General features: G+C 37.4%; 1 protein-coding gene across 8 annotated transcripts in view; it reads right to left on the reverse strand.

Moving 5' to 3' along the window:
• Nucleotides 1–27,914, reverse strand: part of LOC311075411 (uncharacterized protein) — a 145,246-nt gene that overhangs the window by 110,447 nt on the left and 6,885 nt on the right. For 4 of the 8 annotated variants that reach the window (XM_084102817.1, XM_084102820.1, XM_084102819.1 and 1 more), the window contains exons 4-7: nt 21,949–21,990; nt 21,749–21,869; nt 21,576–21,647; nt 21,325–21,449 (exon numbers count right to left, since the gene is read on the reverse strand). In XM_084102817.1, the coding sequence (XP_083958943.1) occupies nt 21,325–21,449; nt 21,576–21,647; nt 21,749–21,869; nt 21,949–21,990 (360 nt within the window). Of the gene's footprint in view, nt 1–15,455; nt 17,365–17,488; nt 17,564–17,664; nt 17,783–21,324; nt 21,450–21,575; nt 21,648–21,748; nt 21,870–21,948; nt 21,991–27,914 lie in introns of those variants that run through there. The other 4 variants (XM_084102815.1, XM_084102814.1, XM_084102813.1 and 1 more) reach the window with 2 other exon arrangements.

The following is a 27,914-nucleotide window of genomic DNA, read 5'->3' on the forward strand; positions in this document are numbered from 1 at the left end:
ACTAACATTTAGATATCTAAATCAAATTAAACACCATCAATAAAAATAACTAGCTAGGTTGGCTGATTACCTTAAAAGTGCATAGCAATCAGGTCGTACTTTATCAGATGAGCGGATGTAATGAGACTTCGAACTTTTCCTGTTTGTTCATGTGACGTTCGCCATAACCTCGTAGTCGATCAACCAATCCTAGTGCGCCATCTCCTGGAGGAGCGCCGTTTACAAAACCGAGCCCAGTAAAACTTGACTGATAAATCCTATCCTTGTCTGTCCAGATAGATTCCCGAGGAATAATTATTTTACCCTCACAATATGTCAGCAATCATGTCCTGACTCCTGTATTTGCTACTGTTTAGATATCACAACTAATCAGACGCCTTCAAGGGAAGTTTTAATGTGTTTTAATTTCGCGACACACAGACCACGCCCACATTATTTTGTTACATTACTTTCAATTAAATTATCTGATGACAACTGTAAGTAGATTAAATAAATGATGCTATTGACATTGTCTTTGCAGTGCGTGTGTATTGCAGTGCGTGTGTACAATTTCAATATTTAAGTTTGTAAATGTGTATTAAGTGTAGCATTCAACATACATTAAAAAAATATTTACATGAAACTCAAATAAATGAAATAAAATGTATGAATTGTACATAATTTTTTTTATATATATAAATTATATATAACTTATATTAAAAAGAATTAGGCTGTAGATTGCTCAATATTTAAGTGTATAAAAGTGTAACATTCAACATGCATATGAAAAAACACTAAGAAACTAATAAATTTCAGCATAGCCTCTAGTACATAAAAGACAGAAAGCACACATAAAAAATAAAGCATATAAAATAAAGCATAAATTAAAGGTGTTTTTGTAAATGCATAAGATACTGTTACAATTATGCACAATGACTAGAAATGCAGTACTACATTTCAGCTTAAGGCCTTTATGATGATCACAATAACAAAAATGTTTTGCATTATTTAGAAATTTTATGGTGGTTTAAATATTCATTTGGAAAGAGGGAGAAACCTGTTTTTAGCGGGGTGGACTGGGTTAGGACTGCATGATAATAATGAAACTGATAATCACGATTATTTTGCTCAAAATTATAATCGTTATTATTATTGACTATTATTCTCAGTTGAGAAATTGCAGAGAAAGAGACAGTTAACGTAAATTAATTGCATAATTAGCATATCAAATCTGTTTAAAAAATAACCAGTCTGTGAGACTATGACAGTCATTAGGCACATAAACAACACATACTCAGACAGGAGCTAATACGTTTTTCAGTGTTCTTGTTTATAAAGCAGTCTGGTGTGTGAAATGATTCGTGCAAACATGAAAGCATTGACGTTGATCGTGGGGAATATTCCCTTCGAAAACAAAACTCAGCCACTGCGTCTTCAGCGGTTCGTATTTAGGAACATCAAAATGACTGCTGTGTTCCTTATTTCACCCAAGAACAGAACACCACAATCGCTTAGACGCCATTCTGCTCCAGCGTATCAACAATGGCGGACTATGATGACAGCTCGCTCATGAGCGAGGGCGGGTCTGTGTTGAAACGCTGCTGTCAATCAACAATCGTGGGAGGGGCGTCCGACCGTGTGACGTCACACGGTCAGACGGCTCGATTTGAGACAGGGGAAAACATATAAGGAGATAAAAATAAACTACTGGATGGATTCTTATCATTATATGATGGTTGTGTACAGGCACTGCTAACACACATTTCAGTACAATCAACTTGTAAAAGTGCATGTATCATTATATGACCCCTTTAAGACATTAAGTAAAGTTAACTGAAAAGTGTTAGTTAGAATCACTGTTGGATTTTACAGTGTACAATTACGAATATTTATTGTACTTAAGTTCTCAAATTCACATCTACGTGCTCTCGAGTTTTGCTTCTCTTTTACCTTCATACGAATGCCCCATGTTAACATACGCGTGGTTTCTGAGCTTGACACTAAAATATGTTCAACTTCTTTGAAATTGCATCAAATATGCAGGAATGTAGCCTACACTGCAAAAACAAAGCGCTTTATTCGAATTCCAGTGTATACAACTGGTGAAATATTCGTTTTTAATCGGTGATCCGTGAAACAGGGCATGAATCTGTCGCCGTTTAACATCTGCTGGAAATATTTACCTAAAATCAACTGAGACAACCTGCAGAATCACCTTATCGCGTTTGTCAGCGATGAAGATTTTATCTGAATTACGTTCAAGAGAAAACCTGCTCGTGCAGCGCCTTGAACGAGGTAAATACATTTTCTCACCACCTACCAAAACACTGACAGTACACGAAAACACTATAATTACCATGGTATTATATGGTTTTTTTTATGACATTCAGAACCATTGTATAGGCCTAGTCACCATGTCCATGCCAGTATCATGTCAGTACATGGATATAGCCTACCTTAACAATGTTGTTTTTTATTCAGGTGCCTACAATATAGGCCTAAAGTACAATGTATCTGAAACAGTCACATGGAACTGTCAGAGTGAGTAATGTTGTTAAGAAGTCTTTTATAGATGCTTGCAGCCCATAGTTACATTAATATACCTAGCTAATAGGCTATATAACTTCCCAACATTACCCTTTTTGTTTTTTAACATCTTGTTTGGGGACATGTGTGTACGTACAGTATGCAAAGTTGTTACTTGCTTCATGTTTATTTCTGTTTATGTCTTTGCTTGTGAATCTATCCCATAACATGTTTCATTTGTTTAGTTGCTAAGCCAAATAAACACTGGTTGAGAGTTTTTTGGCTGAGATATTGCATGACCTTCTCTGTGCATTAGGTGCTGTTCTCCACTAGAGGGCGAAATTTCTATTACTGTAACACAATTAATTAGTATACTACATACTATGTAGAGAAATGTTTCACCCAAAAACGAAAATTCTCTTACAATCTGCTAAATATTAGTATGCTGATATCTTTTTTTTTTCATTCAACTACAGTCAATGGGGACTGGCTCTTTTTTTAACCTCAAAAAGGACTCGGAAGCAAAAGTATCAGTGAGAAGAAGAGAGAAAGTAATTCTGATTCGTAATAACACAAGGATTTTCCTATTTGTGTGAAGAATTTATTATTTCTTTAATGATTAAGCTTAAATATGATTAAATACAGTATAAAGCAATTAAGTGAAACTTCTTTTAACTTTCACATAAGCTAAAGGGGTAGGCTATCTAATGGGACCTTTTTTGCTTAAATAAACATATATATTCTCTTTTAATAAACTGTAGTGAGGAAAATAAGTATTTGAACACCCTGCTATTTTGCAAGTTCTCCCACTTGGAAATCATGGAGGGGTCTGAAATTGTCATCGTAGGTGCATGTCCACTGTGAGAGACATAATCTAAAAAAAAAATCCAGAAATCACAATATATGATTTTTTTTAACTATTTATTTGTATGATACAGCTGCAAACAAGTATTTGAACACCTGAGAAAATCAATGTTAATATTTGGTACAGTAGCCTTTGTTTCCAAACTATAAACACGATTCCCCTGTTTTGACACATGAGTCAGATTTGTTGAACTGTCACTGCAGAACTCTACACACAAATCCCTTCATTTCTCATTGCCTACACCATGTTGTCATTTAGAAAGCACTAGCATTCAATATCATTCACTCAAGTCAGCACAGCTTCAGCTCAGTTAGCACACAATTACCCAAGTAGAAATACTAAGAGTAAAAATTGATCACACACCAATCAGAACCTTCAATAGATAGATAAAAGGGCCAGAGTCAGTTCATTCAGTTTTGGAACAATGGATCCAGAAAGACATGAAGGAAGAGGTTGAGGACACTGGAGTGGAGGAGGAGGAGGAGGAGGAGGAGGAGATGGGAGTGGAGGAAGAGGATGAGGAAGGTGAAGGGCAAGGAGACAAGACACTCTAGTTGCCCATGTCTTTGTCCATGGTGTGACTATGAGGGAGGCTGGGCTACGAGTAAGGCCAAATTTGAGTCGCTTCACTGTCGCCTCAATCATAAGAACCTTCTAGGAGAAAAACAGGTACAGGAGATGTACTTCAGACTGCTCTGTAACTTTTGAGAGCTGTACTATGTGCTGTTACAACACATACATGTACTGTCGCTGTTGCACTATACTGTAATAAAAGGAAATGCATCAAATTCCCTCACATACAGATAGAGATAGAGCCGTTTCTCAATATGCGTTCTTGTCTGTACTTGTGTTCTTGTGGACTTGTGAAACGTCATCAGTCGCTGCCCAAGTACTGTTCCAATTCAAAGTTCACATCTAGCCAAGTCCAGTTCAAATCCCTGGATGTGTTCTTGATCTGCCCCTTTTACAGAGGATGCATCGAGAGGTGACTTGTGCGGACTTGAGACAGCAAGGTATCCCAGAATGCATCTCACATCAACCAGCAAGCGTCAATAGCGGAGGAGAAACCCCGCGTAATTTAAAAATACTGCTGTAATTGTGTCACGAAATGTAGTTTTAAGAGTATTTCAGGCGAGAATGTAGTTGTTTAAAGCTCAAATCTTTGGTTTATTTATAAAGATAGCGCCTATTTGAAAATTTGATCTGACGTTTTCAGAGTTGTGAGAACCATGCAGGCAATTGGACGCTCGGTGCTCATGTACCCCGCCGAGAACAGCCTTTCCTCGGCTAGTGCTGCTGACTTGCCGCTGGCTCGGATGTCTCCAGTCTAGTGGTTTAACATGAGATATAAATCGTCTTGTGTATTATTTATTTATTTATTTATTTTATTTGTCTCATTAATCTATAATTTGTTCCCTGGCAAAATGTTAAGCTGAGGGCAAAGTGAAGTTTTATAGCTTTATTTAGTCTATTTAACTTTAACGTTGTAGCCTAGAGAGCTGACTTTTGTTTGACTGAATCGTTTGCTTTATTATTGTATAGCTTCTTATACCTTTTAGGCTACTTATACTTTTATAATGGCTATTATTGATCATTAAAACTGACATTTAACAAAAAAGGTTATGTCATTTTATTTTATATATTTAAAACATACAAAATATTTATACATGTTGCCTACATTCTCTTCACTGTATGTACATATATAATAAAATAAAATGACACAACCCTGTCTCTTTTTGCTAAATGTTGCTAAATCCATGTCATTAGAATCAATGTAATTAGACACAACGTGCACACATGTGCAGGCCAATGCTTTTTTTTTTTTTTTTTTGCGGTGATGACGGTGACGAGCTCAGACCCGCGGTAGGCATCATGTGACCGCGGTATTGCGGTAATGCGGTAACCGCCCCAGCCCTAACGAGGCATAGTTTCAAGAAATGTGTTTAAGCAATCGAGAAAAACTGTAAAATCATCAAGGACTCCAACCACCCTGATAACTGTCTGTTCAGTCTGCTGCCGTCTGATAAGCACTTCTGTAGTCTGAGGACAAAAACTGAGAGCTTCTTCCTCAGCAGGGCCGTGCACAGACCTTTTGAGGGGCATGTGCTGAAACTGAAAAAGGGCACCCCCCTCCCATTTTCAATAACACAAAATAATAGTCTCAAAAGCTTTAGATTTATTCACGATTAATAACAACCATAATAATAATAATATAGATAACATAGATAAACAGGGTTTTAAGGGCTTCTTTAAACCTAATTACAACAGCAACCTTCTGTTAGCCAGGGATGTTGGTCTCTTGAAAGTCTCTTTATTCACTACACTTTCCCTAAAATAAGACAGCAATGAAAAAAATATATAAAATAGTGTGAAAAGTACATTTGCAGTGAAAAGCATTTCTGAAGGATCACGTGACACTGAAGAGTACTGAACTGGAGTAAGGATGCTGAAAATGCAGCTTTGATCACATAAATCAATTACATTTTAAAATATATTAAAATAGAAAACAGTTATTCTAAATTGTACAAATATTTCACAATATTACTGTTTTTGCTGTATTTTGGATCAAATAAATGAAGCCTTGGAATGAATTAAATCATGAACTACATTTTGCATGATAACATATAAAGATTTCACAGTGATCTTCTGTAATGTTTTTTTTTAGTTACTACTACAACATTACTGTAGTAAAAAACATTTTATACATGTGAGGACTAGAGTATAGAATACTATAGATAAAAAAATTAGCTAGATAGTGAATACGTGCATATTAACAGCCTTGAATTAACCCTAATTTAATATTATTACCATAACATGATTAGCCTAAATGTTAATAAATTAAGTGTATCAGCAATCATAAATCAAAGAAGAAATTTCTTACTTCTTAGAAATATATTTTACCTAGGTGACGAGGATCACTCGCTTTGTGTAAGTTCCAGTACGAAACAGCGCGGGGGCGCACCTGTTATGATTTTCCAATAGTAAAAAAACAAATTATATGTTGTTGTATTACTTATCAATATATAGTTTTTGACCAGCGAATGTGTGCAAATGTGCATTTTTTTGTCCGTCATTAAAACGGCGCCGGCGGCATCACATTGCATTTTCATCAACAGGTTACAAACTATTTTGTTGTAGCTAATGTAGCCTATATAGGCCGGGCGCTCAGTTTTCCTGTTGTAAAATACATTTGGCCAAAATCGCATTTTATAAAAGATGAAATGCTACTGTATGCACAGGCTATTTAAGTGTAGGCTATGTATTGGCTATGACTAGATGGCAAATGCTAGACCTCTCTCTCAGTCTCAGGCGACGTCCCACATGTCTCAGTCAATGAGTCAGACATCACATAAATAAAATATGAGCCTTTATAGACATAGTGTTTAGTAGTACTTATTCAAACAACACGATATTTATTTACCCTTCGCAAAACTTCGTTCAGCTGCTGTCTACTGTGCGGCTGCTGTGGAACTTCAGTTGATTCAGTGAATATAGATGGGGCGGAGTTATCAGCTTACTGACAGCTTGAGGATCGCATAAGATTTACACAAGCTCGTTTTAAGAACTTTCATTGGCTAAATATTTGTAAAACAGACAGACAGGCGTAAAGGGTGACCAATAGCGTTGATAAAAAAAAAAAAATAATAAAAAAAATAAAACACCACCAAAAAAAAGGGCACTTCGGAATGTAAGGGCAAAAAGGGCATGTGTTCTGCACAGGTTGAGCCCTACCTGTGTACGTGCCTGTTCCTCAGGCTATTAGACTCCTTAACGTGGACATGCTTGTATCACTCACAAGTCTCTCGCTCAGTATATTAAAGTATATTAAGTGTCAGTTTGCACATAGCACTTTGCCTTGTTAGTGCCATGCAACATGCGTTTTGCACATTCTCTCTTTTTTGGACATCATATATTGCTGTATAATTTTACTGTTGTCAGTTTATTATATACTGTTTTTGCACTGCTCAGGTTTACTTTATATGTTATGTTATGCAGTCTAATGGAGCAGACCCGATTTACATTCACTGGTGGTATCCTGTATATAACTGTGTATGTGACAAATAAATATTGAATCTTTAAAGAGATAGTCCACCCAAAAATGAAAATGATGTCATAATTTACTCACCCTGATGTTGTTCCAAAGCTGTATGCAGTTTGTTCTACTGCTGAACAAAAAATAAGATATTTTGAAAAATGTTAATAACCAAACAGTTTAGTTTCCCATTGACTTCCATTGTATTGTCCATTCAATGGAAGTCAACAGGAACAGAAACTGTTTTACTTCTGTCTTTAAAATATCTTCTTTTGTCTTCCACAGAAGAAAGTCAACAACATGAGGATGAGTAAATGACAGAATTTTTGGGCAGACTATGCATTTGATTTATGAAACCAGGTTGGTGTGAATTAAATGGATCATTAATGCAAAATTTGAGTGTAAATGTAAAAACAAAATCATTAAAGGAGCCGTATGTAAGATTGTGGCCAAAACTGGTACTGCAATCACTTTCAAATTACTGTAGAGCGGTGTATCCCCTCCCCCTCCCCCTGACTCGAGGTTGCCAGATAGGATGCAGGATCCAGCACGAACGTTTGTAGCTGCAGCTGTGGTAACTAGAGCTGAGCTGGCAACCCGGATGCCGAAACACTACTGACTTTGTGATTGGTAGATAGGTGGAGGGTGGCGCTTCAGGCCAAAACACAACATGACAACATCAACATCAGTTGAGGGCTGCAACTTCACTTTTTAAATGACAATATCCTGGCCGGACTACTGTTGTCAGTGATATAAGTATTTGAAATGAACATGATTTCTTAATGTCTAGTGACATGTCAGGGCCATTTTATGATTAATTGAAATACATTTCTTACATACAGCTCCTTTAAAATCAGTAGATCCATTAGCCTGGATGCAAGTCGAACTTAGCCCTGTCCACAACATTTGAGGTCGGGAAGTATTCTGACTAGAATCTGAGTATGACGACGTCAGGCTATAGATCCATAATAATCAGTACCAAAGGCTCTTATAAAAATACAAATCCAATGATAAAAAAATCCCAAAACTTATTGACTTGCTGCTCAGTAACACACACAAGAACCATCATCATCAGAGCTAATTTCCAGCAGAGATGCATGATGTTTGCTCAAAATATTCACAAAACCAGAAGAGGAAGACGTAGATTCTGTTTTGAAGGTGCTATCTAGACTCATATCTTTTTATATGGTATTTTTCAAGACAGGATATTGACTTCCTTTGCATCTCTAATCAGTAAGAGTATCCTGCAGACCGAATGTGACAAACCAGTCGAATTCATGATCACAGCATTATGATATCCTGCAAATTAAGGGTTCTTCCAAAGGTTTCTCATAGTCAGCAGAAACAGTATCATTGACTGTGTGCTGCATGTTTAGTTACTTACAGTTGCCCAGTGCACCAGTGAAGCATCCAATGAGGATGACCAGAACAGTGACGGTGATGAATCTAGAAGTCCAGGCCATAGCTCCCGGTGTCCAGATCACAGGTGTTGGTCAGTTAGTTGGTGTTGATTATGTATGTTTGTTATTATGAGGAGGTCTTTTAAGAGATGTACAACAGCAGTCAGAAGGAATAATGCGTCACAAACTTAACACCACCCTTTTGAAACCATTGCATCGAGTGATCATCAACTCTCAAGCATTCACACCTCTCACCCACAATACATCAGTTTTACCCGTCAGCATAATTTATGAGAAACCAATATCGAATATACTATATATATATATATATATATATCAAATGCAATTACAGAGTAGACCACAATTACACGTAGCTCATTTAATACGTTTAGGAGTTATTTTTCTGCAGGCAAAAACATACAACTTGAAGCTGATGTGTTCAGTTTCTGATTATATTGTTGACAGATATTGATGTTGGGGTATTCAAAATGTGGATTTTAAAATGGTAATAAGGATATATTTCTTATCTGGCAAGTATTCAGTGAAGTGATCGATGCCCATGAGTGTGTTATGTCGATGTGTTTAGTTCTAATATTCAAACCGACAGCCAGCCTAAGTTTTTGACAGATAATGTGTGTGAGGGGTGAACTATGTTTGATTTTTGGGTAATTATGAAACGTGCTGGAGACGTTAGGGGCTTAAATTGCATGTTACTCAGAGACTGACACGTTTGGCTTGTCAAAAATGTTACACTCAGCTGTCGCAAATTTGTTGACTTTTGAAAATCCTTTTTTTGGTTTGTTGTTTTTTTGTCTCTTATAACAAAAATGTTTTTTAAACCCATGAAAATGCAGTTATAAAATGTAAATAATAGTGAAAAATAACTTTTTAAAACTGTTGTTCCATTATTACCCCTTAGATTTGATTATTTGTGAAATTTTATAATTTTTTTTATTTTACCTTTATTTAACCAGGTTAAATGTATGTACATAAGTAGCACAAGGAAGGACATACATAATCATCAACCAGCTAATGTAAGAATAAAGATGCTAAAGAGAAAAGGTGTCATCGTTTCTGACAGAGACCTCTTGCACACATTCAGAAACATCAACCACAAGCAAAACCAGTTGTTGCTGATCATAGTTTATTTGTAGTTTCAGATTGCACTCGTTCATTTGCATAATCAACTGACAAAAATGTCTAGGTTTGTTTTCATAAAAATCAGTCTTAATTTCACTCAGTCTTGCGTCATCCTTCTCAACACAGTCCATTACCAGTACATTGAGCGAAATATATTTCAGTGTGAAATATATATAAGCTAATAATTTATTTAAACACATTTGTTCTAAAACAGTTTCACTATAATTCAGTGTATGAATAAAATGTATAAATTAAGAACTGTTACTGTCAAACTACATCATGTATTTGACAACATATATTTTAAATATCTATCTATAAATTACAGAAACGTCTGTCTGTATGTCTGTCTGTCTGTCTGTCTGTGTGTGTGTGTGTTATTCGCATATCTCTCGAACCGTTAGTCCGATGGATTTCAAACTTGACGGGTGTCTCGCTACGGGCACGAGTAAGTGCAGTGCCAAGTTTGACGTTGTTTGGATGAGAAATGCAAAATATATTGTTAAAAATAACAGTAAAAGAAGCACTTCGAAGGTTGTGGTTTAAAAATAAACATTCTGACATACAGATGGTGCCCAACCAGAATGAGACTTTTACCGCCGCCGTTCCCGCGGCGGCAAAATTGGGATGTGTATTTGCTGCCTTTTACCGCTGAGTGGCGCTGTAATCACAGACTTTGAAAAGTGTCAGTTTATTCTCTTTATGACGTAATCTGCCGCGGGAGTAATATGAGCTGAGGTCACAGATAAATGCAAGATAAATATTGTGGTTAAACGAATTCAAATTCATTAAATTTAAACAAAGTAGACACACGTTAACATTGTGTGCCCAGTTTTTCTATAATTTAGAAAGGCTATGTCAATAGGTTACTTGTCATTTACTTCGTGTTATTTTAATGTGTTTGTAGATTTATTAACTGAAACATAACAGTGAAATAAATTAAAATAATTTACCGTAAAATTAAAACATTTTCAGGACTTGCAGTTACTAACCGATGTTAGTCGGTTTAAGCATTCTTTGTTATATTCAGAATTAAATAGGCTTACATGTTGTTATGATTATCAATTGAATTCTTTAATAAATAATCAACCACAATGCCTATTACTGCCGCAGCAAAAATAAACCAGTCGAATTTCAAAGTTGTTCGCGAAATATATACCGGGTGGCGCAAGTGACAGGGCAAAACAGCAGCAACTGCGGCATTTTAAAAGGTAAGTTTCCTATCTGTTTATTTAAAAAAAAAAAAAAAAAAAAACATGACGCAAGATCTTGTAAAAAAAAAACAAAAAAACGTTTTTCATTATTTGAACAAAAATGAGACTGATTGAATATGTAAAAATATAAACAAACAAAGCAGAGAATAAAACAAACTTTTAGGGAAAAAATATAGGCCTATTATGCTACAACAGAATTGGTTAACATTAACGAAAGCAAAATATGTAAAAATACATTTCAAACAAACTAAAAAAAAAACAAATTCGTGGCCGAGTGGTAGGCTATAACTTACGTTTCAATAATTCAGATGACACGGGTTCAAATCCCGAACAAACATGGGCTACTTTTTTATTATTAATGCAGAGAGATTTGGTAGTTCTAAAATATTGCTACACCATATTGTTTTTTTCTCCTATAGCCTATATTAAATATTTTATATTTATAAAATAAAATTACCATTCATTTCCATTTTACATTAGGGACAATTTTTATCCAACAGAATGGCTGAATTAACATCTGCATAATAATAATAATAATAATAAATAAATAAATAAACAGCACAAGGTCTTGTAAAAACACTTTTTTTATAATTTTTTCGACACATAATTTCGAGACAGTAAATTGCCAATGTTAAAAAACACGAAGAAGACGATAGCTCTGTGGTCAATGCATTAACAATAGCCTCTCGGAGCTTCAAACGATCTGAGATCGAATCTCAGTGTAGCCGACAGTGTTTATGTTTTTCCATTCTTGATGCTTAAATATGCATCTGTTTATTAAAGTCAATCATCTTGTTTAATTATCAATTTACAACATAAATTTGCTACATTCCAGTTGAGCCGCTGCAAAGACGACACATCTGATGAAGGAAGACTGTCAGCCGATTGCACCAGAAAATTAAGATGATGAAGCTCGTCTTTAATCTGCTAAATACATTTTTTTGTGTGTGTGTGAATCATTCACGAGATTGAGATGACTGACAGTGATACCCGGCCATAGCAACGGAAGACATTTTTCAAAACAGATCGAACAAATCAGAAAAATACTTTCAATACAGTATTGCTTTCAATTAAAAAATAAACAATGAAAATGTAAAAGAAAAAGAAAATTAATTAAGTTTGAAAACCCATCGCACATTTCAAGGTATGAATAAAGTGTCGGAACAGTTTATTTATTTAAACAGGGTTGCATCGATAGAGTTTATTCCCTTTGTGATGCAAAATAAGAAACACAATCTTATTCTTGCAACATTTTAAATTTCTATTGTCAAAGAAATTGCAGCTAAATTAAAAAATTAAAACGGTACAAAACGAAAAAAGTTCAAAGCAACATAAATTAAGAACAGGCGTTTTTCTTTGCCTCTCTCGCGCTGGATATTTTTTTAGTAAGTTTGGTCTCCCTCACTGCGCGCGGCGGGTCTTTCTCGAAATTAAGCATTTCAGCGTAAAAAAAACACCATACAGCTGATAATACTGTATATGTCGCTGTGTGTCATCCACACAAATCACGAAAGAAAAAACTGTAACAAATAGCTTTTGTTCCTTCAAAGATACAACATGCCTTGCTGAATTCACCTTACAATAAAACGAGGTGGGTCGCGAATTAAAGAGCTCTGTATCTGCTAAATTGAAATTGTGTGTGGAAAACCTTTAAATACAATCAATAAAACTACAATATATAATTTAATAAGATATAGGGCCTACTGTACATAGGCTATGGACTTTTGGAGATTTTGAGATTAATCCTTAAAAGAACTTTGCCTTTGCCTGCTCATCAGGCTGGCTCGACACTCTCCATATGAAAGACGGAACATTAACACCTCTGTCCTGCACCCCCACGATAAAGCAACTATTGCCTTCTCCAAACCCCCCACAGGCTAGCTGAGTTTGCAAAACAAAACAAAGAGTTTGCCACTCGTCGTGGTGTGCCAAAACACTTCATTATAAACTTAAATATTTCATTCAAAACAATCTCAAAAGCTTTGTGACATTTTGAAAAGCCGCAGATGCATTACTGCCACTGGAACCATGAACGCAAATACTGGTTCTGATTTTATTGTTTGTCGTTTAAACGTCATACATATATTTTAACAGAACTGCTTTTGAAATTACGATTGGAATTTTTATAGGCTACAGAAGTAAAGTCATTGTATAATATTTGTTCCTTAGTGTAAAATGGAAATGCATGGTGATTTTATTTTGTAAATAGGCTATAAGCAAAAAACTATGTTTTAGAACTAGACAAATCTCTCTGCATCAACAATAGACTATAAAATGCATTAATAGGCTAATATAAAAATATTAGTAGTCCAAGTTGGTTCGGGATTCGAACCCGTGTCATCTAAATGATCGTAACGTAAGTTCAACCACTCGGCCACGATTCACTCGTTGCGACATGGCCTAACGTTCCAGTGTGTGTTCGCTCACAAGAGCGAGAAGCGCTCTTCATTCAAATGAACGCGCCGCCGCGTTTGTCGAACACTATCAACATGCCAGAATAAAACCTGGCTTAGGACAATGCATAGCGTGAGACATAAGGTGTCTCAACTGTACACAGTCTACCCTATACAGTGTGAATTCGTTACAAGGTTTCATTTAATTAAATTAATGTGCAGCAATTTGTACAAATAGAGTCTATAGGCCTACTATACTGTTGTAGCCATTAAATAATCTCATTAAGTATCATATTTGTTAAAATATTATAATGTTATTTTTTTCCATCTATGTTGAATATGAAAAGTGAACAGCACGAGTAAGATAGGATGCATTATATCGAGAGATGGATATGGAGTGAGTCAGACATGATTTTGACCACTTCATTAAGTTTTGTTTAGTAGAAAACCTTTCTTTAAAGTGAATTTCGTTTTCTATAAATTGTATCTTAATTTTAATCAATTTTTCATCAACCAATTGCCTGTATTTAATAAGTAAGAGAAGCAAATATAACAGACACTAATCATGGAGGCGCCCGCGCGGTCACTTGCATTGCACGTCAGCTGGAGCGCATCTCAACTTAACGAAACTCAGCGTATGCCTCACACAGACATGAGAAATACATCAAATACACAAAGCTTGAAATGTCTTCAAACGAAATAATTCAAAACGAAAATAAAAAGGCTACTCTCTGATTATGTCTTTATGTGCATTTCTCTCTAGGTGCGTTCACTACAAATATGGCGATCGTCAACTTCATCTTTGCAGTCGACACTGTCAGAAAACACTAGTTTATTGATAAAAATCAATGCACACATCACCGGATTTACAAATACACATCTTGCTTGTTGCACGCACACATATTATGTCTAAAAAACGAAATATTATGTTGAAATAGCATTATTATTAATAATACACCTTTTAGAATATTTGATTAAATGCTGATGGTTGCGCTTGTTCAATTTAATAAAATTAAAACTTTAATTGTGATAATTAAAATAATTGAAAATTAAATATTTAATGGCCAAGTTTTGCTAATTTATTATATAGGCTATTATATGCCTATTGCCTATATTAAGTAGGTCATATTAAGACAAGGCATATATTAAGTTATTTTAGCTGTTATGAGAAAAATAAATCTAACGAAATCTAAAATCTAAATCTAATAAATCTAAAAAAAAAATCTAACGCCAATTCAACATGCCAGAATAAAACCTGATTTTTGAACAATGTGTAACGCCACTCGGCCTGGTGTGCCAAAACACTACATTTTAAACTTCAATGTTTAATTCAAAACAATCTCAAAACGCGTTGTGACATTTTTTTAAAGCAGTAGCCTAGCCAATATAGATTAAGGGCATTGAAACCAGGATCTTAACTAAAACGCGTTCCGCGTATTATGCCACACTACTCCATGTATTTTTTTTTTTTAAGGACTGCTTTTGAAATCACTATAAATTACTATCCGATTGTATCGCTCACGAGAGCTCTTCATTTATCTAATTCCTCAATAGAATAGTAAAAATATTCAGCGTCATTGCTCCTAATATCGTCTCTATTTTTAACTTTTGATTCTATTTTTTCAGTTCTAAAATTGATTCTATCTTTGGTTCTATTCTGTTGTAGCCTTATAGGCCTATTTATATATATGAAAAATATGCCTATTAGGCTTAGGGTTTTATATTCAACCCACTTACATTTTAAAATACGGCAATTGCTGCTGATTTGCACAATGTCCCTTTGCGCCACCTGGCGGTCATTTCGGGAACGACTTTGAAATGCGGCTGGTTTATTTTCGCCGCGGTGATTTCGCCGCGGCGGCTGGCGCGGCGGTAATAGGCATTCTGGTTGGGCACCATCTGTAAACACTCTGTCAGCTACACTGTTTACTTTTGAATATTATAGTTTGGTTCCAGAACGTGATAAATCCATGATAAATCCATTTTGATTCATTTGAGTAAAAATGTGTTTTCTTTACCAAGAAAGTGACAAGATGAAAACCACTATTTTCTGTTTCAAACTTTCACATAGCATCTTTAAAAAAAATTCAAATCCAGATTTAGATTTTCAAAGATTTATTATAAAAATGGATTATTTTCCCCAAAAATGCAATAAATTCATGACACTTTTTTCCCCTCAAAATGCAATTAATCCATTGAATCAATATAAAAGTTATTTTTTTTTATCATATTGAAACTGTTGAAATCAGCCATCGCTAAGAAATATCTCCTGAACTTTTTTGATGGCGATCAGCTCACAAAAACTGATTTTGCACGGGCACTTTGCACGGGCATCAGCCTATTCACAAACTGTTTGCTCAAGCATAGCGTTTTTCAGAGTTCACTTTGTGCTTTCTACCATGCACATATAAAAATGTCACTGAACTTTGTGTAATTGTAACAATGAGCACTCAAACACATCAATCCAACAATTAGGCTACTAAAAACACACTCAAAAACTGATTTTGCACGGGCATTTTGCACTAGTTAAATTTAAACACACCTAATTTACTAACCGTCACTTTAAACACCCTCTGATATTCTTCATTTGGGGTGCACTCATGATCTTTGGGGTCTCCAGAGAGAAATGTCTGTTTCAAATCTCTGTTTTGTAACAGAATAATAGTTGTTGTTTAAAAAAAAAAAAAAATGTTATATTTATATTTAAATGTAAAATTTTACTCTGTTTATTAATGTTTTTATTCCACATTTGTGCAGTTTTTGGAGGATTTATGATATATTTTAAATTTATATAAATAAATAATAAAAATAAATAAATAAATTGGTTTTTATACAAAAACAGCTTTTTATGTGAAATTCACTTTATAAAAGACCCACATTTCTAAACTGAATTTATGGGGATAACATGGATAATTTTACATGGTTTAGTGTAAAGTTTTTGCCCATATTTTGGAAAATGTAGTTTTAAAAGTAAAAAAGAATAATTTTAGCCACTAGATGGCTAGAGCTCCACTATTTGCTATTTGACTAACTGAAAGATATCTTTTCACAAGTTTTTCCAGTTGGATTTATATCTAAATATTATGAAATCACAATTCTAACAATAAAAATGACTTTTTTGTCAAAGTTTAGAATTTTTTGTACATATAATTGTACAAATGTAATCTACACTTCAGTTACTACTGTAACAGAACAGATATGAACAGTTATATATTGAGTATATTGAGTATCTTTTTCTCTCTCCCTCTCTGTGTGTGAGTGTTCACATTGTCGATGTGTCAGTGTCACCAAATTTATTTTTGTGGTGGTTCAGCATTTTGGACTCTTTTATGTGACAAATTATAAGAGAGCAATTTTTATAGTCTCCCAAATTGATTCGTGTGTGTGTGTGTGTGTGTGTGTGCACGTGTGAGCACGATAATTTTGCATTGTGAATGTTTTTAGCACTGTTAGAAGTGTGCCACTTCATATCTGTCTGTGTGTTCTGCATTGTTTCTGATTTTGATGATGAATTTTGTCCATTTTCTAAGACCAGGAGTGTGACTTTTCAGCAAAAGTCATTTGCGGGTTAAAAAGACCCCGAAGAACACCAAAGGGGTTTAAACTTTAGAAATATTTTAATATAATATATATATAATATTTTAAAACTCATAACTCATAACTACTTTAAGATGTGTTCTCATTATGGGTTTGCTTTTAGACATTCATGATTCATGATCTGTCAGTTGATTGGGAAGATCCTCCCACAGGAGTGAGTTTACTGATAGATGATGCTGGTGGTGGCGTGGAAGTCAGGCTTTTGTTTCTTTGAGCTATGCTGTAAAAAAACAAACACAATTTGAATACAAGAATACTACTGTATACTTAACATGCAACACTTTATAAGATTATGTTGTTACAAATTCAGGTATGTTTCACAACACTTGTTGGGTTTAACTTACAAAAGCTTCTTAGTTTCCTCCCTCACCCATGGTTGCCTCCAATCAAGACAGAACTCTCCTCGTTCAGTCTTAAAGCTGTTAAAGAGAATGAAAAAGTTAAAACAGAAATCTAGCATCAGATGCTGTTGATCTCTATTCATGACATGTTTTCTTTGGAGTAGAACTGGGATTCTTACACGACGGCCTTCAGACATGGAAGACTGTGGTTTAGCATCCTGAAGCCGATGATAGGATCAGTCAACTTTGCACTGGAGACGACAGTACAGCAGTTGATCAGCTTCTGATTAGCATCTGCTGAGATTGAAGAACAAGTTAAACCTCAATATTCTGCACCGTTCCATCAGATATAATAATATACAAACAGTTTCAAGCACTTTACTTTCAGCTGGTTTATTCCTTTGAGCTCTGCTGCTGCTGCAAAAAGATACATTTACAATAGGTACATTTTCTGAAGTAACTGTGAGAGGAGTTTACGGTAGCAACACTCAATATCACAATGCCATAATCATCAGTTTTTCCCCTTGACTGTGAACAGAACAATGTGCCACAGTGCACTGCCCCAGGTCTCTATGATATTCTGACTCTGAGCTATGGCTGGTTTATGTTGGTATTGTGGAAGATTTTTCCTACCTGGAACCTAATTACCTGGGGCGTCTCCAATCGACACCCAAGCCTCTACAGTCGACACTTAATAAATATATCTGGGGCGTCTACAGTCGACACTTCTTTATCAATAATCAGTCAATAGTCTTTATACTTTAGCTCTGCGTCTACAGTCGACAACTGGCTTCGAGTTCCTAACCATAACTTAATAATTATACGGTTTTTATAGAATAGGAACATGGCGAAAATGACATGATACATTCCATAATTTCCCTACAATTTGATTGGTTCTTCATAGGCAAACCCTTCTGTTACTAGGTAAGCAATCTCTGTTTTCTGGATTACTTCATTGTTAGTCACAAGTTTTCAAACCTAGACATCTGTCTAGTTTCATTTCCCCTATTTGTTATTTATACACTCACACACTCAAAGTCACGAGTTTTCAACCAAAGATTTTGGAAACATTTAAGATTCAAAAGCATATGAATGTTGTTCCTGCAAGAAAAATAAATGTTAGTTATGATTAATTAAAAAATCCATCAACGGTTACTAGGGTGCTCTAAATGGTTGCTAGGCTGTGAGTAGACAGTTGTGAGTGTGATATTAAATAGCTGCTCGCTAGCCTGAATTAAAAGAGCCACCCTGACCCAGCCCTTACTATACTACTATACTACCATACTACTAAATTCTGTTATATTTCAAACACACTCTTTGAGTTACTTTACATAAACTGGATTTTTCTTCTCCCATGGTTGTCTCCAATCACTACGGGCTGCTCCCTGTCCATTGCAAGCACATTTAGTTTTGTGGAGGATTTCATCATTGTTCTCTCATCACCTTCTGGATCAGTCACACTTTATATTAGGTGACCTTAACCTTTTCAATTTAGTACTTGTAACAGTCAGTTCATTCAACAGCAAACAATGTAAGATGCATGTTTCAAATTACTCTTGTTGCTGAAATAATTACAGTAATACAGGCTACAGTTGCCACATTAGAAAAAACACAGCCTACATTAACTAACTTATGTAATTGTTATGCAATTGAATTCATAATGTTTGGTATCTATCTAGTGAGTTATAAAAAGGTGTGATGAAGTTATAAAACCCATGAGGTTTTGTGATAAAACTGAGTTTGCTGGCAATACAGTAAATGTTCCTACTGTACCATATGACTGAACTGTAGTTTCGTGATTTACAGATGAAGGGTGAAGTTCAGTAATGTGGCAGTCTCTACAATGGTAATCTGTTTAAAGCATCACATGGCATATATTCTGTAATGCAAAAGGCTGTATTTGATGCCATCTGTCTCCCTTCTACTGATGTACTTACTGTACTATACAGTCATTGACTGTTTCCTCTCCCTTTATACTCTATCCTGCTATATGTTCACAAATATCTCTCTAGAGGTGTACCAACTGATTCTTTGATTAACCATTAAGTTCAGTTGGATTAAATAGTAGACAAATGTATTAAACTGAACAAGAAGAGATACAAATCAAAAGTTTGATAGTAAGAGCTTTATGAAAGGCAGTTACTGTGAATTAAACATTTATGTTGATGGATATTGTGAAATATTATTACAATTTAAAATACCTGTTTCTATTTGAATATATTTACAAATGTAATTTATTCCTATGATGACAAAGCTGAATTTTCAGCATCATTACTCCAGTCTTCAGTGTCACATGATCCTTCAGAAATCATTATAATATGCTGATTTGCTGCTCAAGAAACATTTCTTATTTTAATCAATGTTAAAAACAGCTGTGCTGCTTAATATTTTTGTGGAAAACAATAATTTTTTCTCTAGATATTTCGATGAATATAATTTAAAAAGAGCAAAACATTTTTTAACCACATCTTGTTTTTCATAGTTGTCAGTCACACTGGCTATATTTATAACCACACATATCTCGCTTTACCACAGTGAACCACTAATGTGAAATGTGCTGTTGTATCTGAGCTACAGACCACAGCCGATCCAGAAAGCGTGTGATAATTTCAGAGAACAAAATTCTCTGGAATTCTCACCACAAGACTGCAAATGAGTTTATATCTTCTTATTTTAATGCATGATGTTTGTTTGAAAGGGCAATAGAGTGGATTGGTTCAGTTAATCAACATTTAATTAGTTAAAAAACAAACAGTGTTTGAATAAACCCTTTTAGAAACAATCAGTTTGTTAAAGGGGTCATGAACTGGATTATGTTATTATTTTATAATGTTTCCTGGGGTGACCCTATAATGTTAGTATGATTTTTATATAATTTTTTTTTTTACATCATTTCGAAATAGAAGGCATTTTTTCTAGCCTGGGCGGTTTTCAGTTTGGAAGATTGGAAATGGAGCGTTCTTTGATCGCATTCTGTATATAATTTAAACAGTTTAAATAAGATTATTTTCATCCTACTAAGACTTAGAGAAACTTGTTCATGCTTTCATCACCAGCAGGGTGGATTATTGTAATGGACTCCTCACTGGCCTTCCCAAAAAGACCATAAGAACAGAACATACAGAACGCTGCCGCCAGGATTCTGAGCAGAACCAGAAAATATGAACACATCCCACCAGTCCTCTGGTCTTTACAATGGCTCCCAGTTACATTTAGGATTGATTTTAAAGTATTATTACTGGTATATAAATCACTCAATGGCCTAGGACCTCAATATATTGCAGATATGCTCACTGAATATAAACCTAACAGATCACTCAGATCTTTAGGATCATATCAGCTAGAAATACCAAGGGTTCACTCTAAGCATGGCGAGTCCGCTTTTAGCTACTATGCCAGCCGCACCTGGAACCACCTTCCAGAAGAAATCAGATGTGCTCCTACAGTAGTCACATTCAAATCCAGACTCAAAACACATCTGTTTAGCTATGCATTTACTGATTGAGCACTGTGCCGATGTTTGTCCGACTGTTTGTACTGTACTGTATTTTATTTTAGTTTTCTAAACCGTTTTAATTATATTTATTTTTATTATTTTAATTTCTTCTATGTAAAGCACTTTGAATTGCCATTGTGTATGAAATGTGCTATATAAATAAACTTGCCTTGCCTTGCCTTAAGAGAAACGATGTGAAGTTGATCTTTTAGTCACTGGCTTGATTTACTGATGCATTAGTATTGAACGATTTTGAGAGAAAGATAATCTGTCTGAACTTGAATAATTACACATCAGAAATCACTGACCACAGATCAGGCACTGAATAAACATGGTTACTTACATGTGGGGTAAGTACTTTTGTAAGTGCTTTTGTCAGTTGATTGGGAAGATCCTCCCACAGGAGTGAGTTTACTGATAGATGATGCTGGTGGTGGCGTGGAAGTCAGGCTTTGTTTCTTTGAGCTCCTTTGTAAAAAAACAAACACAATTTGAATACATGAATACTACTGTATACTTAACATGCAACACTTTATAAGATTATGTTGTTACAAATTCAGGTATGTTTCATAACACTTGTTGGGTTTAACTTACAAACGCTTAACTTCCTCCCTCACCCAAGGTAGTGTCCAATCAAGACAGAACTCTCCTCGTTCAGTCTTAAAGCTGTTAAAGAGAATGAAAAAGTTAAAACAGAAATCTAGCATCAGATGCAGTTGATCTCTAATCATGACACGTTTTCTTTGGAGTAGAACTGGGATTCTTACACGACGGCCTTCAGACATGGAAGACTTTTTAGCAGCCTGAAACCGATGATAGGATCAGTCAACTTTGCACTGGAGACGACAGTACAGCAGTTGATCAGCTTCTGATTACCACCTGCTGAGACTGAAGAACAAGTTAAACCTCAATATTCTGCACCGTTCCATCAGATATAATAATATACAAACAGTTTCGAGCACTTTACCTGTTTTTTTCAGCTGGTTTATTCCTTTGAGCTCTGCTGCTGCTGCAAAAAGATACATTTACAATAGGTACATTTTCTGAAGTAACTGTGAGAGGTGTTTACTGTGGCAACACTCAATATCACAATGCCATAATCATCAGTTTTTCCCCTTGACTGTGAACAGAACAATGTGCCACAGTGCACTGCCCCAGGTCTCTATGATATTCTGACTCTGAGCTATGGCTGGTTTATGTTGGTATTGTGGAAGATTTTTCCTACCTGGAACCTAATTACCTGGGGCGTCTCCAATCGACACCCAAGCGTCTACAGTCGACACTTAATAAATATATCTGGGGCGTCTACAGTCGACACTTCTTTATCAATAATCAGTCAATAGTCTTTATACTTTAGCTCTGCGTCTACAGTCGACAACTGGCTTCGAGTTCCTAACCCTAACTTAATAATTATAAATGACAGACTTCAGCAAATGTCCCTTTATAGCTTTAATCACGGCCGGGAGAGTTCTCGAGCAATTCTCAGAGAATCTCACCCGCAAAAGGAATACAACAGTTTTTATAGAATAGGAACATGGCGAAAATGACATGATACATTCCATAATTTCCCTACAATTTGATTGGTTCTTCATAGGCAAACCCTTCTGTTACTAGGTAAGCAATCTCTGTTTTCTGGATTACTTCATTGTTAGTCACAAGTTTTCAAACCTAGACATCTGTCTAGTTTCATTTCCCCTATTTGTTATTTATACACTCACACACATTGGCCCTATTTTAACGATCTGAAACGCAAGTGTCAAGCGCAAAGCGCAAGTAACTTTGTGGGCGGGTCTTGGGCGCTGTTGCTATTTTCCCGGCGGGATAATTGACTCTTGCGCCCGACGCAAATCTAAAGGGGGTTGGTCTGAAGTAGCTTCATTATTCATAGGTGTGGTTTGGGCGTAACGTGAAATAAACCAATCAGAGCGTCATCTCACATTCCCTCTAAGAGCAGGCGCGCTTGTTCTATAGCAGATTCCTATTATAACGGCGGATTTGCCAGGAGCAGTTCACAGCCGAGGAGACCGACGTTCTCGTCAGGGATGTTGGGGATGACGAAACACACCCAAATTAACTTCGGTTAAACAGGCGTACGATAATTTGGGTTAATGTGTAAGCTAGATGTATGCTTTTATAATAAACTATCTATCTATCTATCTATCTATCTATCTATCTATCTATCTATCTATCTATCTATCTATCTATCTATCGTAATAATGTATGATTTGCAAAAATGATAACTGCTGCGTCTGTGTGTAGATGAGAGAATTAAAGTGTATGCGCGTTGAGCACACACTACATTGATTATGGCCAAGCATGCACCCTTAAAATAGCATATGAATAACATGCTCAACGTGCCACTGACTTTAAACTATTTTTTCCTGGTTAGTGGCGGAATTGTTTTCTAAACCTGTAAAATAGCATGAGGGAACGTTTGCGCCGGAACACGCCTCCTTTTTTGCGCTGAACCGCCCAGGGAGCGCAAGTTCATTCCCTAGTTTAGCGACGTGCTTCTGTGGAGGGAAAAGCGCGCTTTGCGCGGGTGCAAAATAGGAATGATACATGCGTCGGTGTACACAGTCAATTGTGCTGGGTGCAAGATAGGGCCCTCAAAGTCACGAGTTTTCAACCAAAGATTTTGGAAACATTTAAGATTCAAAAGCATATGAATGTTGTTCCTGCAAGAAAAATAAATGTTAGTTATGATTAATTAAAAAATCCATCAACGGTTACTAGGGTGCTCTAAATGGTTGCTAGGCTGTGAGTAGACAGTTGTGAGTGTGATATTAAATAGCTGCTCGCTAGCCTGAATTAAAAGAGCCACCCTGACCCAGCCCTTACTATACTACTATACTACCATACTACTAAATTCTGTTATATTTCAAACACACTCTTTGAGTTACTTTACATAAACTGGATTTTTCTTCTCCCATGGTTGTCTCCAATCACTACGGGCTGCTCCCTGTCCATTGCAAGCACATTTAGTTTTGTGGAGGATTTCATCATTGTTCTCTCATCACCTTCTGGATCAGTCACACTTTATATTAGGTGACCTTAACCTTTTCAGTTTAGTACTTGTAACAGTCAGTTCATTCAACAGCAAACAATGTGATTCATGTTTCAAATTACTCTTGTTGCTGAAATAATTACAGTAATACAGGCTACAGTTGCCACATTAGAAAAAACACAGCCTACATTAACTAACTTATATAATTGTTATGCAATTGAATTCATAATGTTTGGTATCTATCTAGTGAGTTATACAAAACACACATGCAAACTTATATTTTGTATATAAATATTATATTTTTATATTATATAAACTTATATATAAACTATATTTTAGGAGCCATCTTGGAAAACAGTCTCGACTAATCAAGCCACGAACGCCGCGCTACCTTAGATTTCACAAACGTAACTCCTATCGACCAGCTATCCTATCGACGGCGTTCGTGACTCGATTAGTCGAGACTGTTTTCCAAGATGGCTCCTGCATGTAAACGCGTAATGTACTGTCTTTATAAAGTATCTTCTTAGTAAACTGTCTGTACACTTACAAAGTTCTCAATGCTTCGGTTTGCATGTAGGGACCCTCATTATGCTACCGTGTTGGTGTGAGGCTATTTTGAGCCTTGTTAGTGGTATTAACTAGCGATTTACTTTTACTTACTCTGTGCCCCATATACTAGTGTTATGAGCTAATCTGTTTTTAAAGATAAAACTCTTTACATTCGATTTTCATGAAAACGCATCGCAGGGAACAATCGACTCGGTAACCATGTGTTAATTAACCCCAGGTTCATTTTTCACTGGATTTGTCCTTTAATCCAGGAGGAAACACAACACTTCCCTGTAACCCCAGGTGAAAAAGACATAGTATTAAATGTATTAAAAATGTACTTGAAATTCAAGTAGTATGTTTATAATACATTTGTATTCCCAACATGCTTATTTGAAGTGCATTAAAAATACATTGAATTGCATTTTAATATAAAAAAGTATAAAGTACATTGGTAATAAATATATGCTTAATTATACTTTTAAGAAATATGCTAAACACAAGCATAATTTAAAAATATTTCTAATAAGTACACTATAAGTAGGCCTACATTGGTAATAAATATATGCTTAATTACACTTAAGAAATATGCTAAACAAGCACAATTTTAATATATTTCTAACAAGTGCCTTAGAAGTACATTGGTAATAAATATATGCTTAATTATACTTTTAAGAAATATGCTAAACAAGCATAATTTTTATATATTTCTAACAAGTGCACTAGAAGTACATTGGTAATAAATATATGCTTAATTATAATATGCTAAACACAACCATACTTTAATTTATTTCTTATTTAATTTAGTGCACTACAAGTACTTTTGGTAATAAATTTAAATGATAGGCCTACTTTTAAGAAATATGCTAAACACAAGCATAGCCTACTTTTAATATCCATCCATCCATCTTCTTCCGCTTATCCGGGGCCGGGTCGCGGGGGCAGCAGTCTAAGCAGAGATCCCCAGACTTCCCTCTCCCTAGACACTTCCTCCAGCTCTTCTGGGGGGACACCGAGGCGTTCCCAGGCCAGCCGGGAGACATAGTCTCTCCAGCGTGTCCTAGGTCTTCCCCGGGGTCTCCTCCCAGTGGGACGCGCCCGGAACACCTTCCCGGGAAGGCGTCCAGGAGGCATCCGGAACAGATGCCCGAGCCACCTCAGCTGACCCCTCTCGATGTGGAGGAGCAGCGGCTCTACTCTGAGCTCCTCCCGAGTGACCGAGCTTCTCACCCTATCTCTAAGGGATCGCCCAGCCACCCTGCGGAGAAAGCTCATTTCGGCCGCCTGTATCCGGGATCTAGTCCTTTCGGTCATGACCCAAAGCTCATGACCATAGGTGAGAGTAGGAACGTAGATTGACCAGTAAATCGAGAGCTTCGCCTTGCGGCTCAGCTCTTTCTTTACCACGACAGAGCGGTACATCGACCGCATTACTGCAGAAGCTGCACCGATCCGTCTGTCAATCTCCCGTTCCATCCTTCCCTCACTCGTGAACAAAACCCCAAGATACTTAAACTCCTCCACTTGAGGCAGGAACTCTCCACCAACCTGAAGTGGGCAAGCCACCCTTTTCCGACTGAGGACCATGGCCTCGGATTTGGAGGTGCTGATTCTCATCCCAGCCGCTTCACACTCGGCTGCAAACCGTCCCAGTGCATGCTGAAGGTCCTGGCTTGATGAGGCCAACACGACAACATCATCCGCAAAGAGCAGAGACGAAATCGTGTTGTCACCAAACCTGACACCCTCCGGCCCCTGGCTGCGCCTAGAAATTCTGTCCATAAAAATTATGAACAGAACCGGCGACAAAGGGCAGCCCTGCCGGAGTCCAACATGCACCGGGAACAAGTCTGACTTACTGCTGGCAATACGAACCAAGCTCCTGCTTCGGTCGTACAGGGACCGGACAGCCCTTAGCAAAGGGCCCCGGACCCCATACTCCCGGAGCACCCTCCACAGGCTGCCACGAGGGACACAGTCGAATGCCTTCTCCAAATCCACAAAGCACATGTGGACTGGTTGGGCAAACTCCCATGAACCCTCTAGCACCCCGTAGAGGGTATAGAGCTGGTCCAGTGTTCCACGGCCTGGACGAAAACCACACTGTTCCTCCTGAATCCGAGGTTCTACTATCGGCCGGATTCTCCTCTCCAGTACCCTGGCATAGACTTTCCCAGGGAGGCTGAGAAGTGTGATCCCCCTGTAGTTGGAACACACCCTCCGGTCCCCCTTCTTAAAAAGAGGGACCACCACCCCGGTCTGCCATCCCAGAGGCACTGTCCCCGACTGCCACGCGATGCTGCAGAGGCGTGTCAGCCAAGACAGCCCCACAACATCCAGAGACTTGAGGTACTCAGGGCGGATCTCATCCACCCCCGGTGCCTTGCCACCGAGGAGTTTCTTGACTACCTCGGTGACTTCAGCTTGGGTGATGGACGAGTCCACCTCTGAGCCCTCAGCCTCTGCTTCCTCAATGGAAGACGTGACAGCGGGATTGAGGAGATCCTCGAAGTATTCCTTCCACCGTCCAATGACATCCCCAGTTGAGGTCAACAGCTCCCCACCTCTACTGTAAACAGCGTTGGTAGGGCACTGCTTCCCCCTCCTGAGGCGCCGAACGGTTTGCCAGAATCTCCTCGAGGCCAGCCGATAGTCCTTCTCCATGGCCTCACCGAACTCCTCCCAGGCCCGAGTTTTTGCCTCCACAACCACCCGGGCTGCAGTCCGCTTGGCCTGCCGGTACCCGTCAGCTGCCTCAGGAGTCCCACAAGCCAACCAGGCCCGATAGGACTCCTTCTTCAGCTTGACGGCATCCCTTACTTCCGGTGTCCACCACCGGGTTCGGGGATTGCCGCCTCGACAGGCACCGGAGACCTTACGGCCACAGCTCCGAGCGGCCGCTTCGACAATGGAGGTGGAGAACATGGTCCACTCGGACTCAATATCTCCAGCCTCCCTCGGGATCCGGTCGAAGCTCCGCCGGAGGTGGGAGTTGAAGATCTCTCTGACAGGAGACTCGGCCAAACGTTCCCAGCAGACCCTCACAGTACGCTTGGGTCTGCCGAGTCTGTCCAGCTTCCTCCCCCCGCCATCGGATCCAACTCACCACCAGGTGGTGATCAGTTGACAGCTCCGCCCCTCTCTTCACCCGAGTGTCCAAGACATAAGGCCGGAGGTCAGATGAAACGACTACAAAGTCGATCGTCGACCTACGGCCTAGGGTGTCCTGGTGCCACGTGTACTGATGGACACCCTTATGCTTGAACATGGTGTTCGTTATGGACAAGCTGTAACTAGCACAGAAGTCCAATAACTGAACACCACTCGGGTTCAGATCAGGGGGGCCGTTCCTCCCAATCACGCCACTCCAGGTG

This window comes from Abramis brama (genome assembly GCF_963993115.1).
Source record: "Abramis brama genome assembly, chromosome: 24".
Lineage (NCBI taxonomy): Eukaryota > Metazoa > Chordata > Actinopteri > Cypriniformes > Leuciscidae > Abramis > Abramis brama.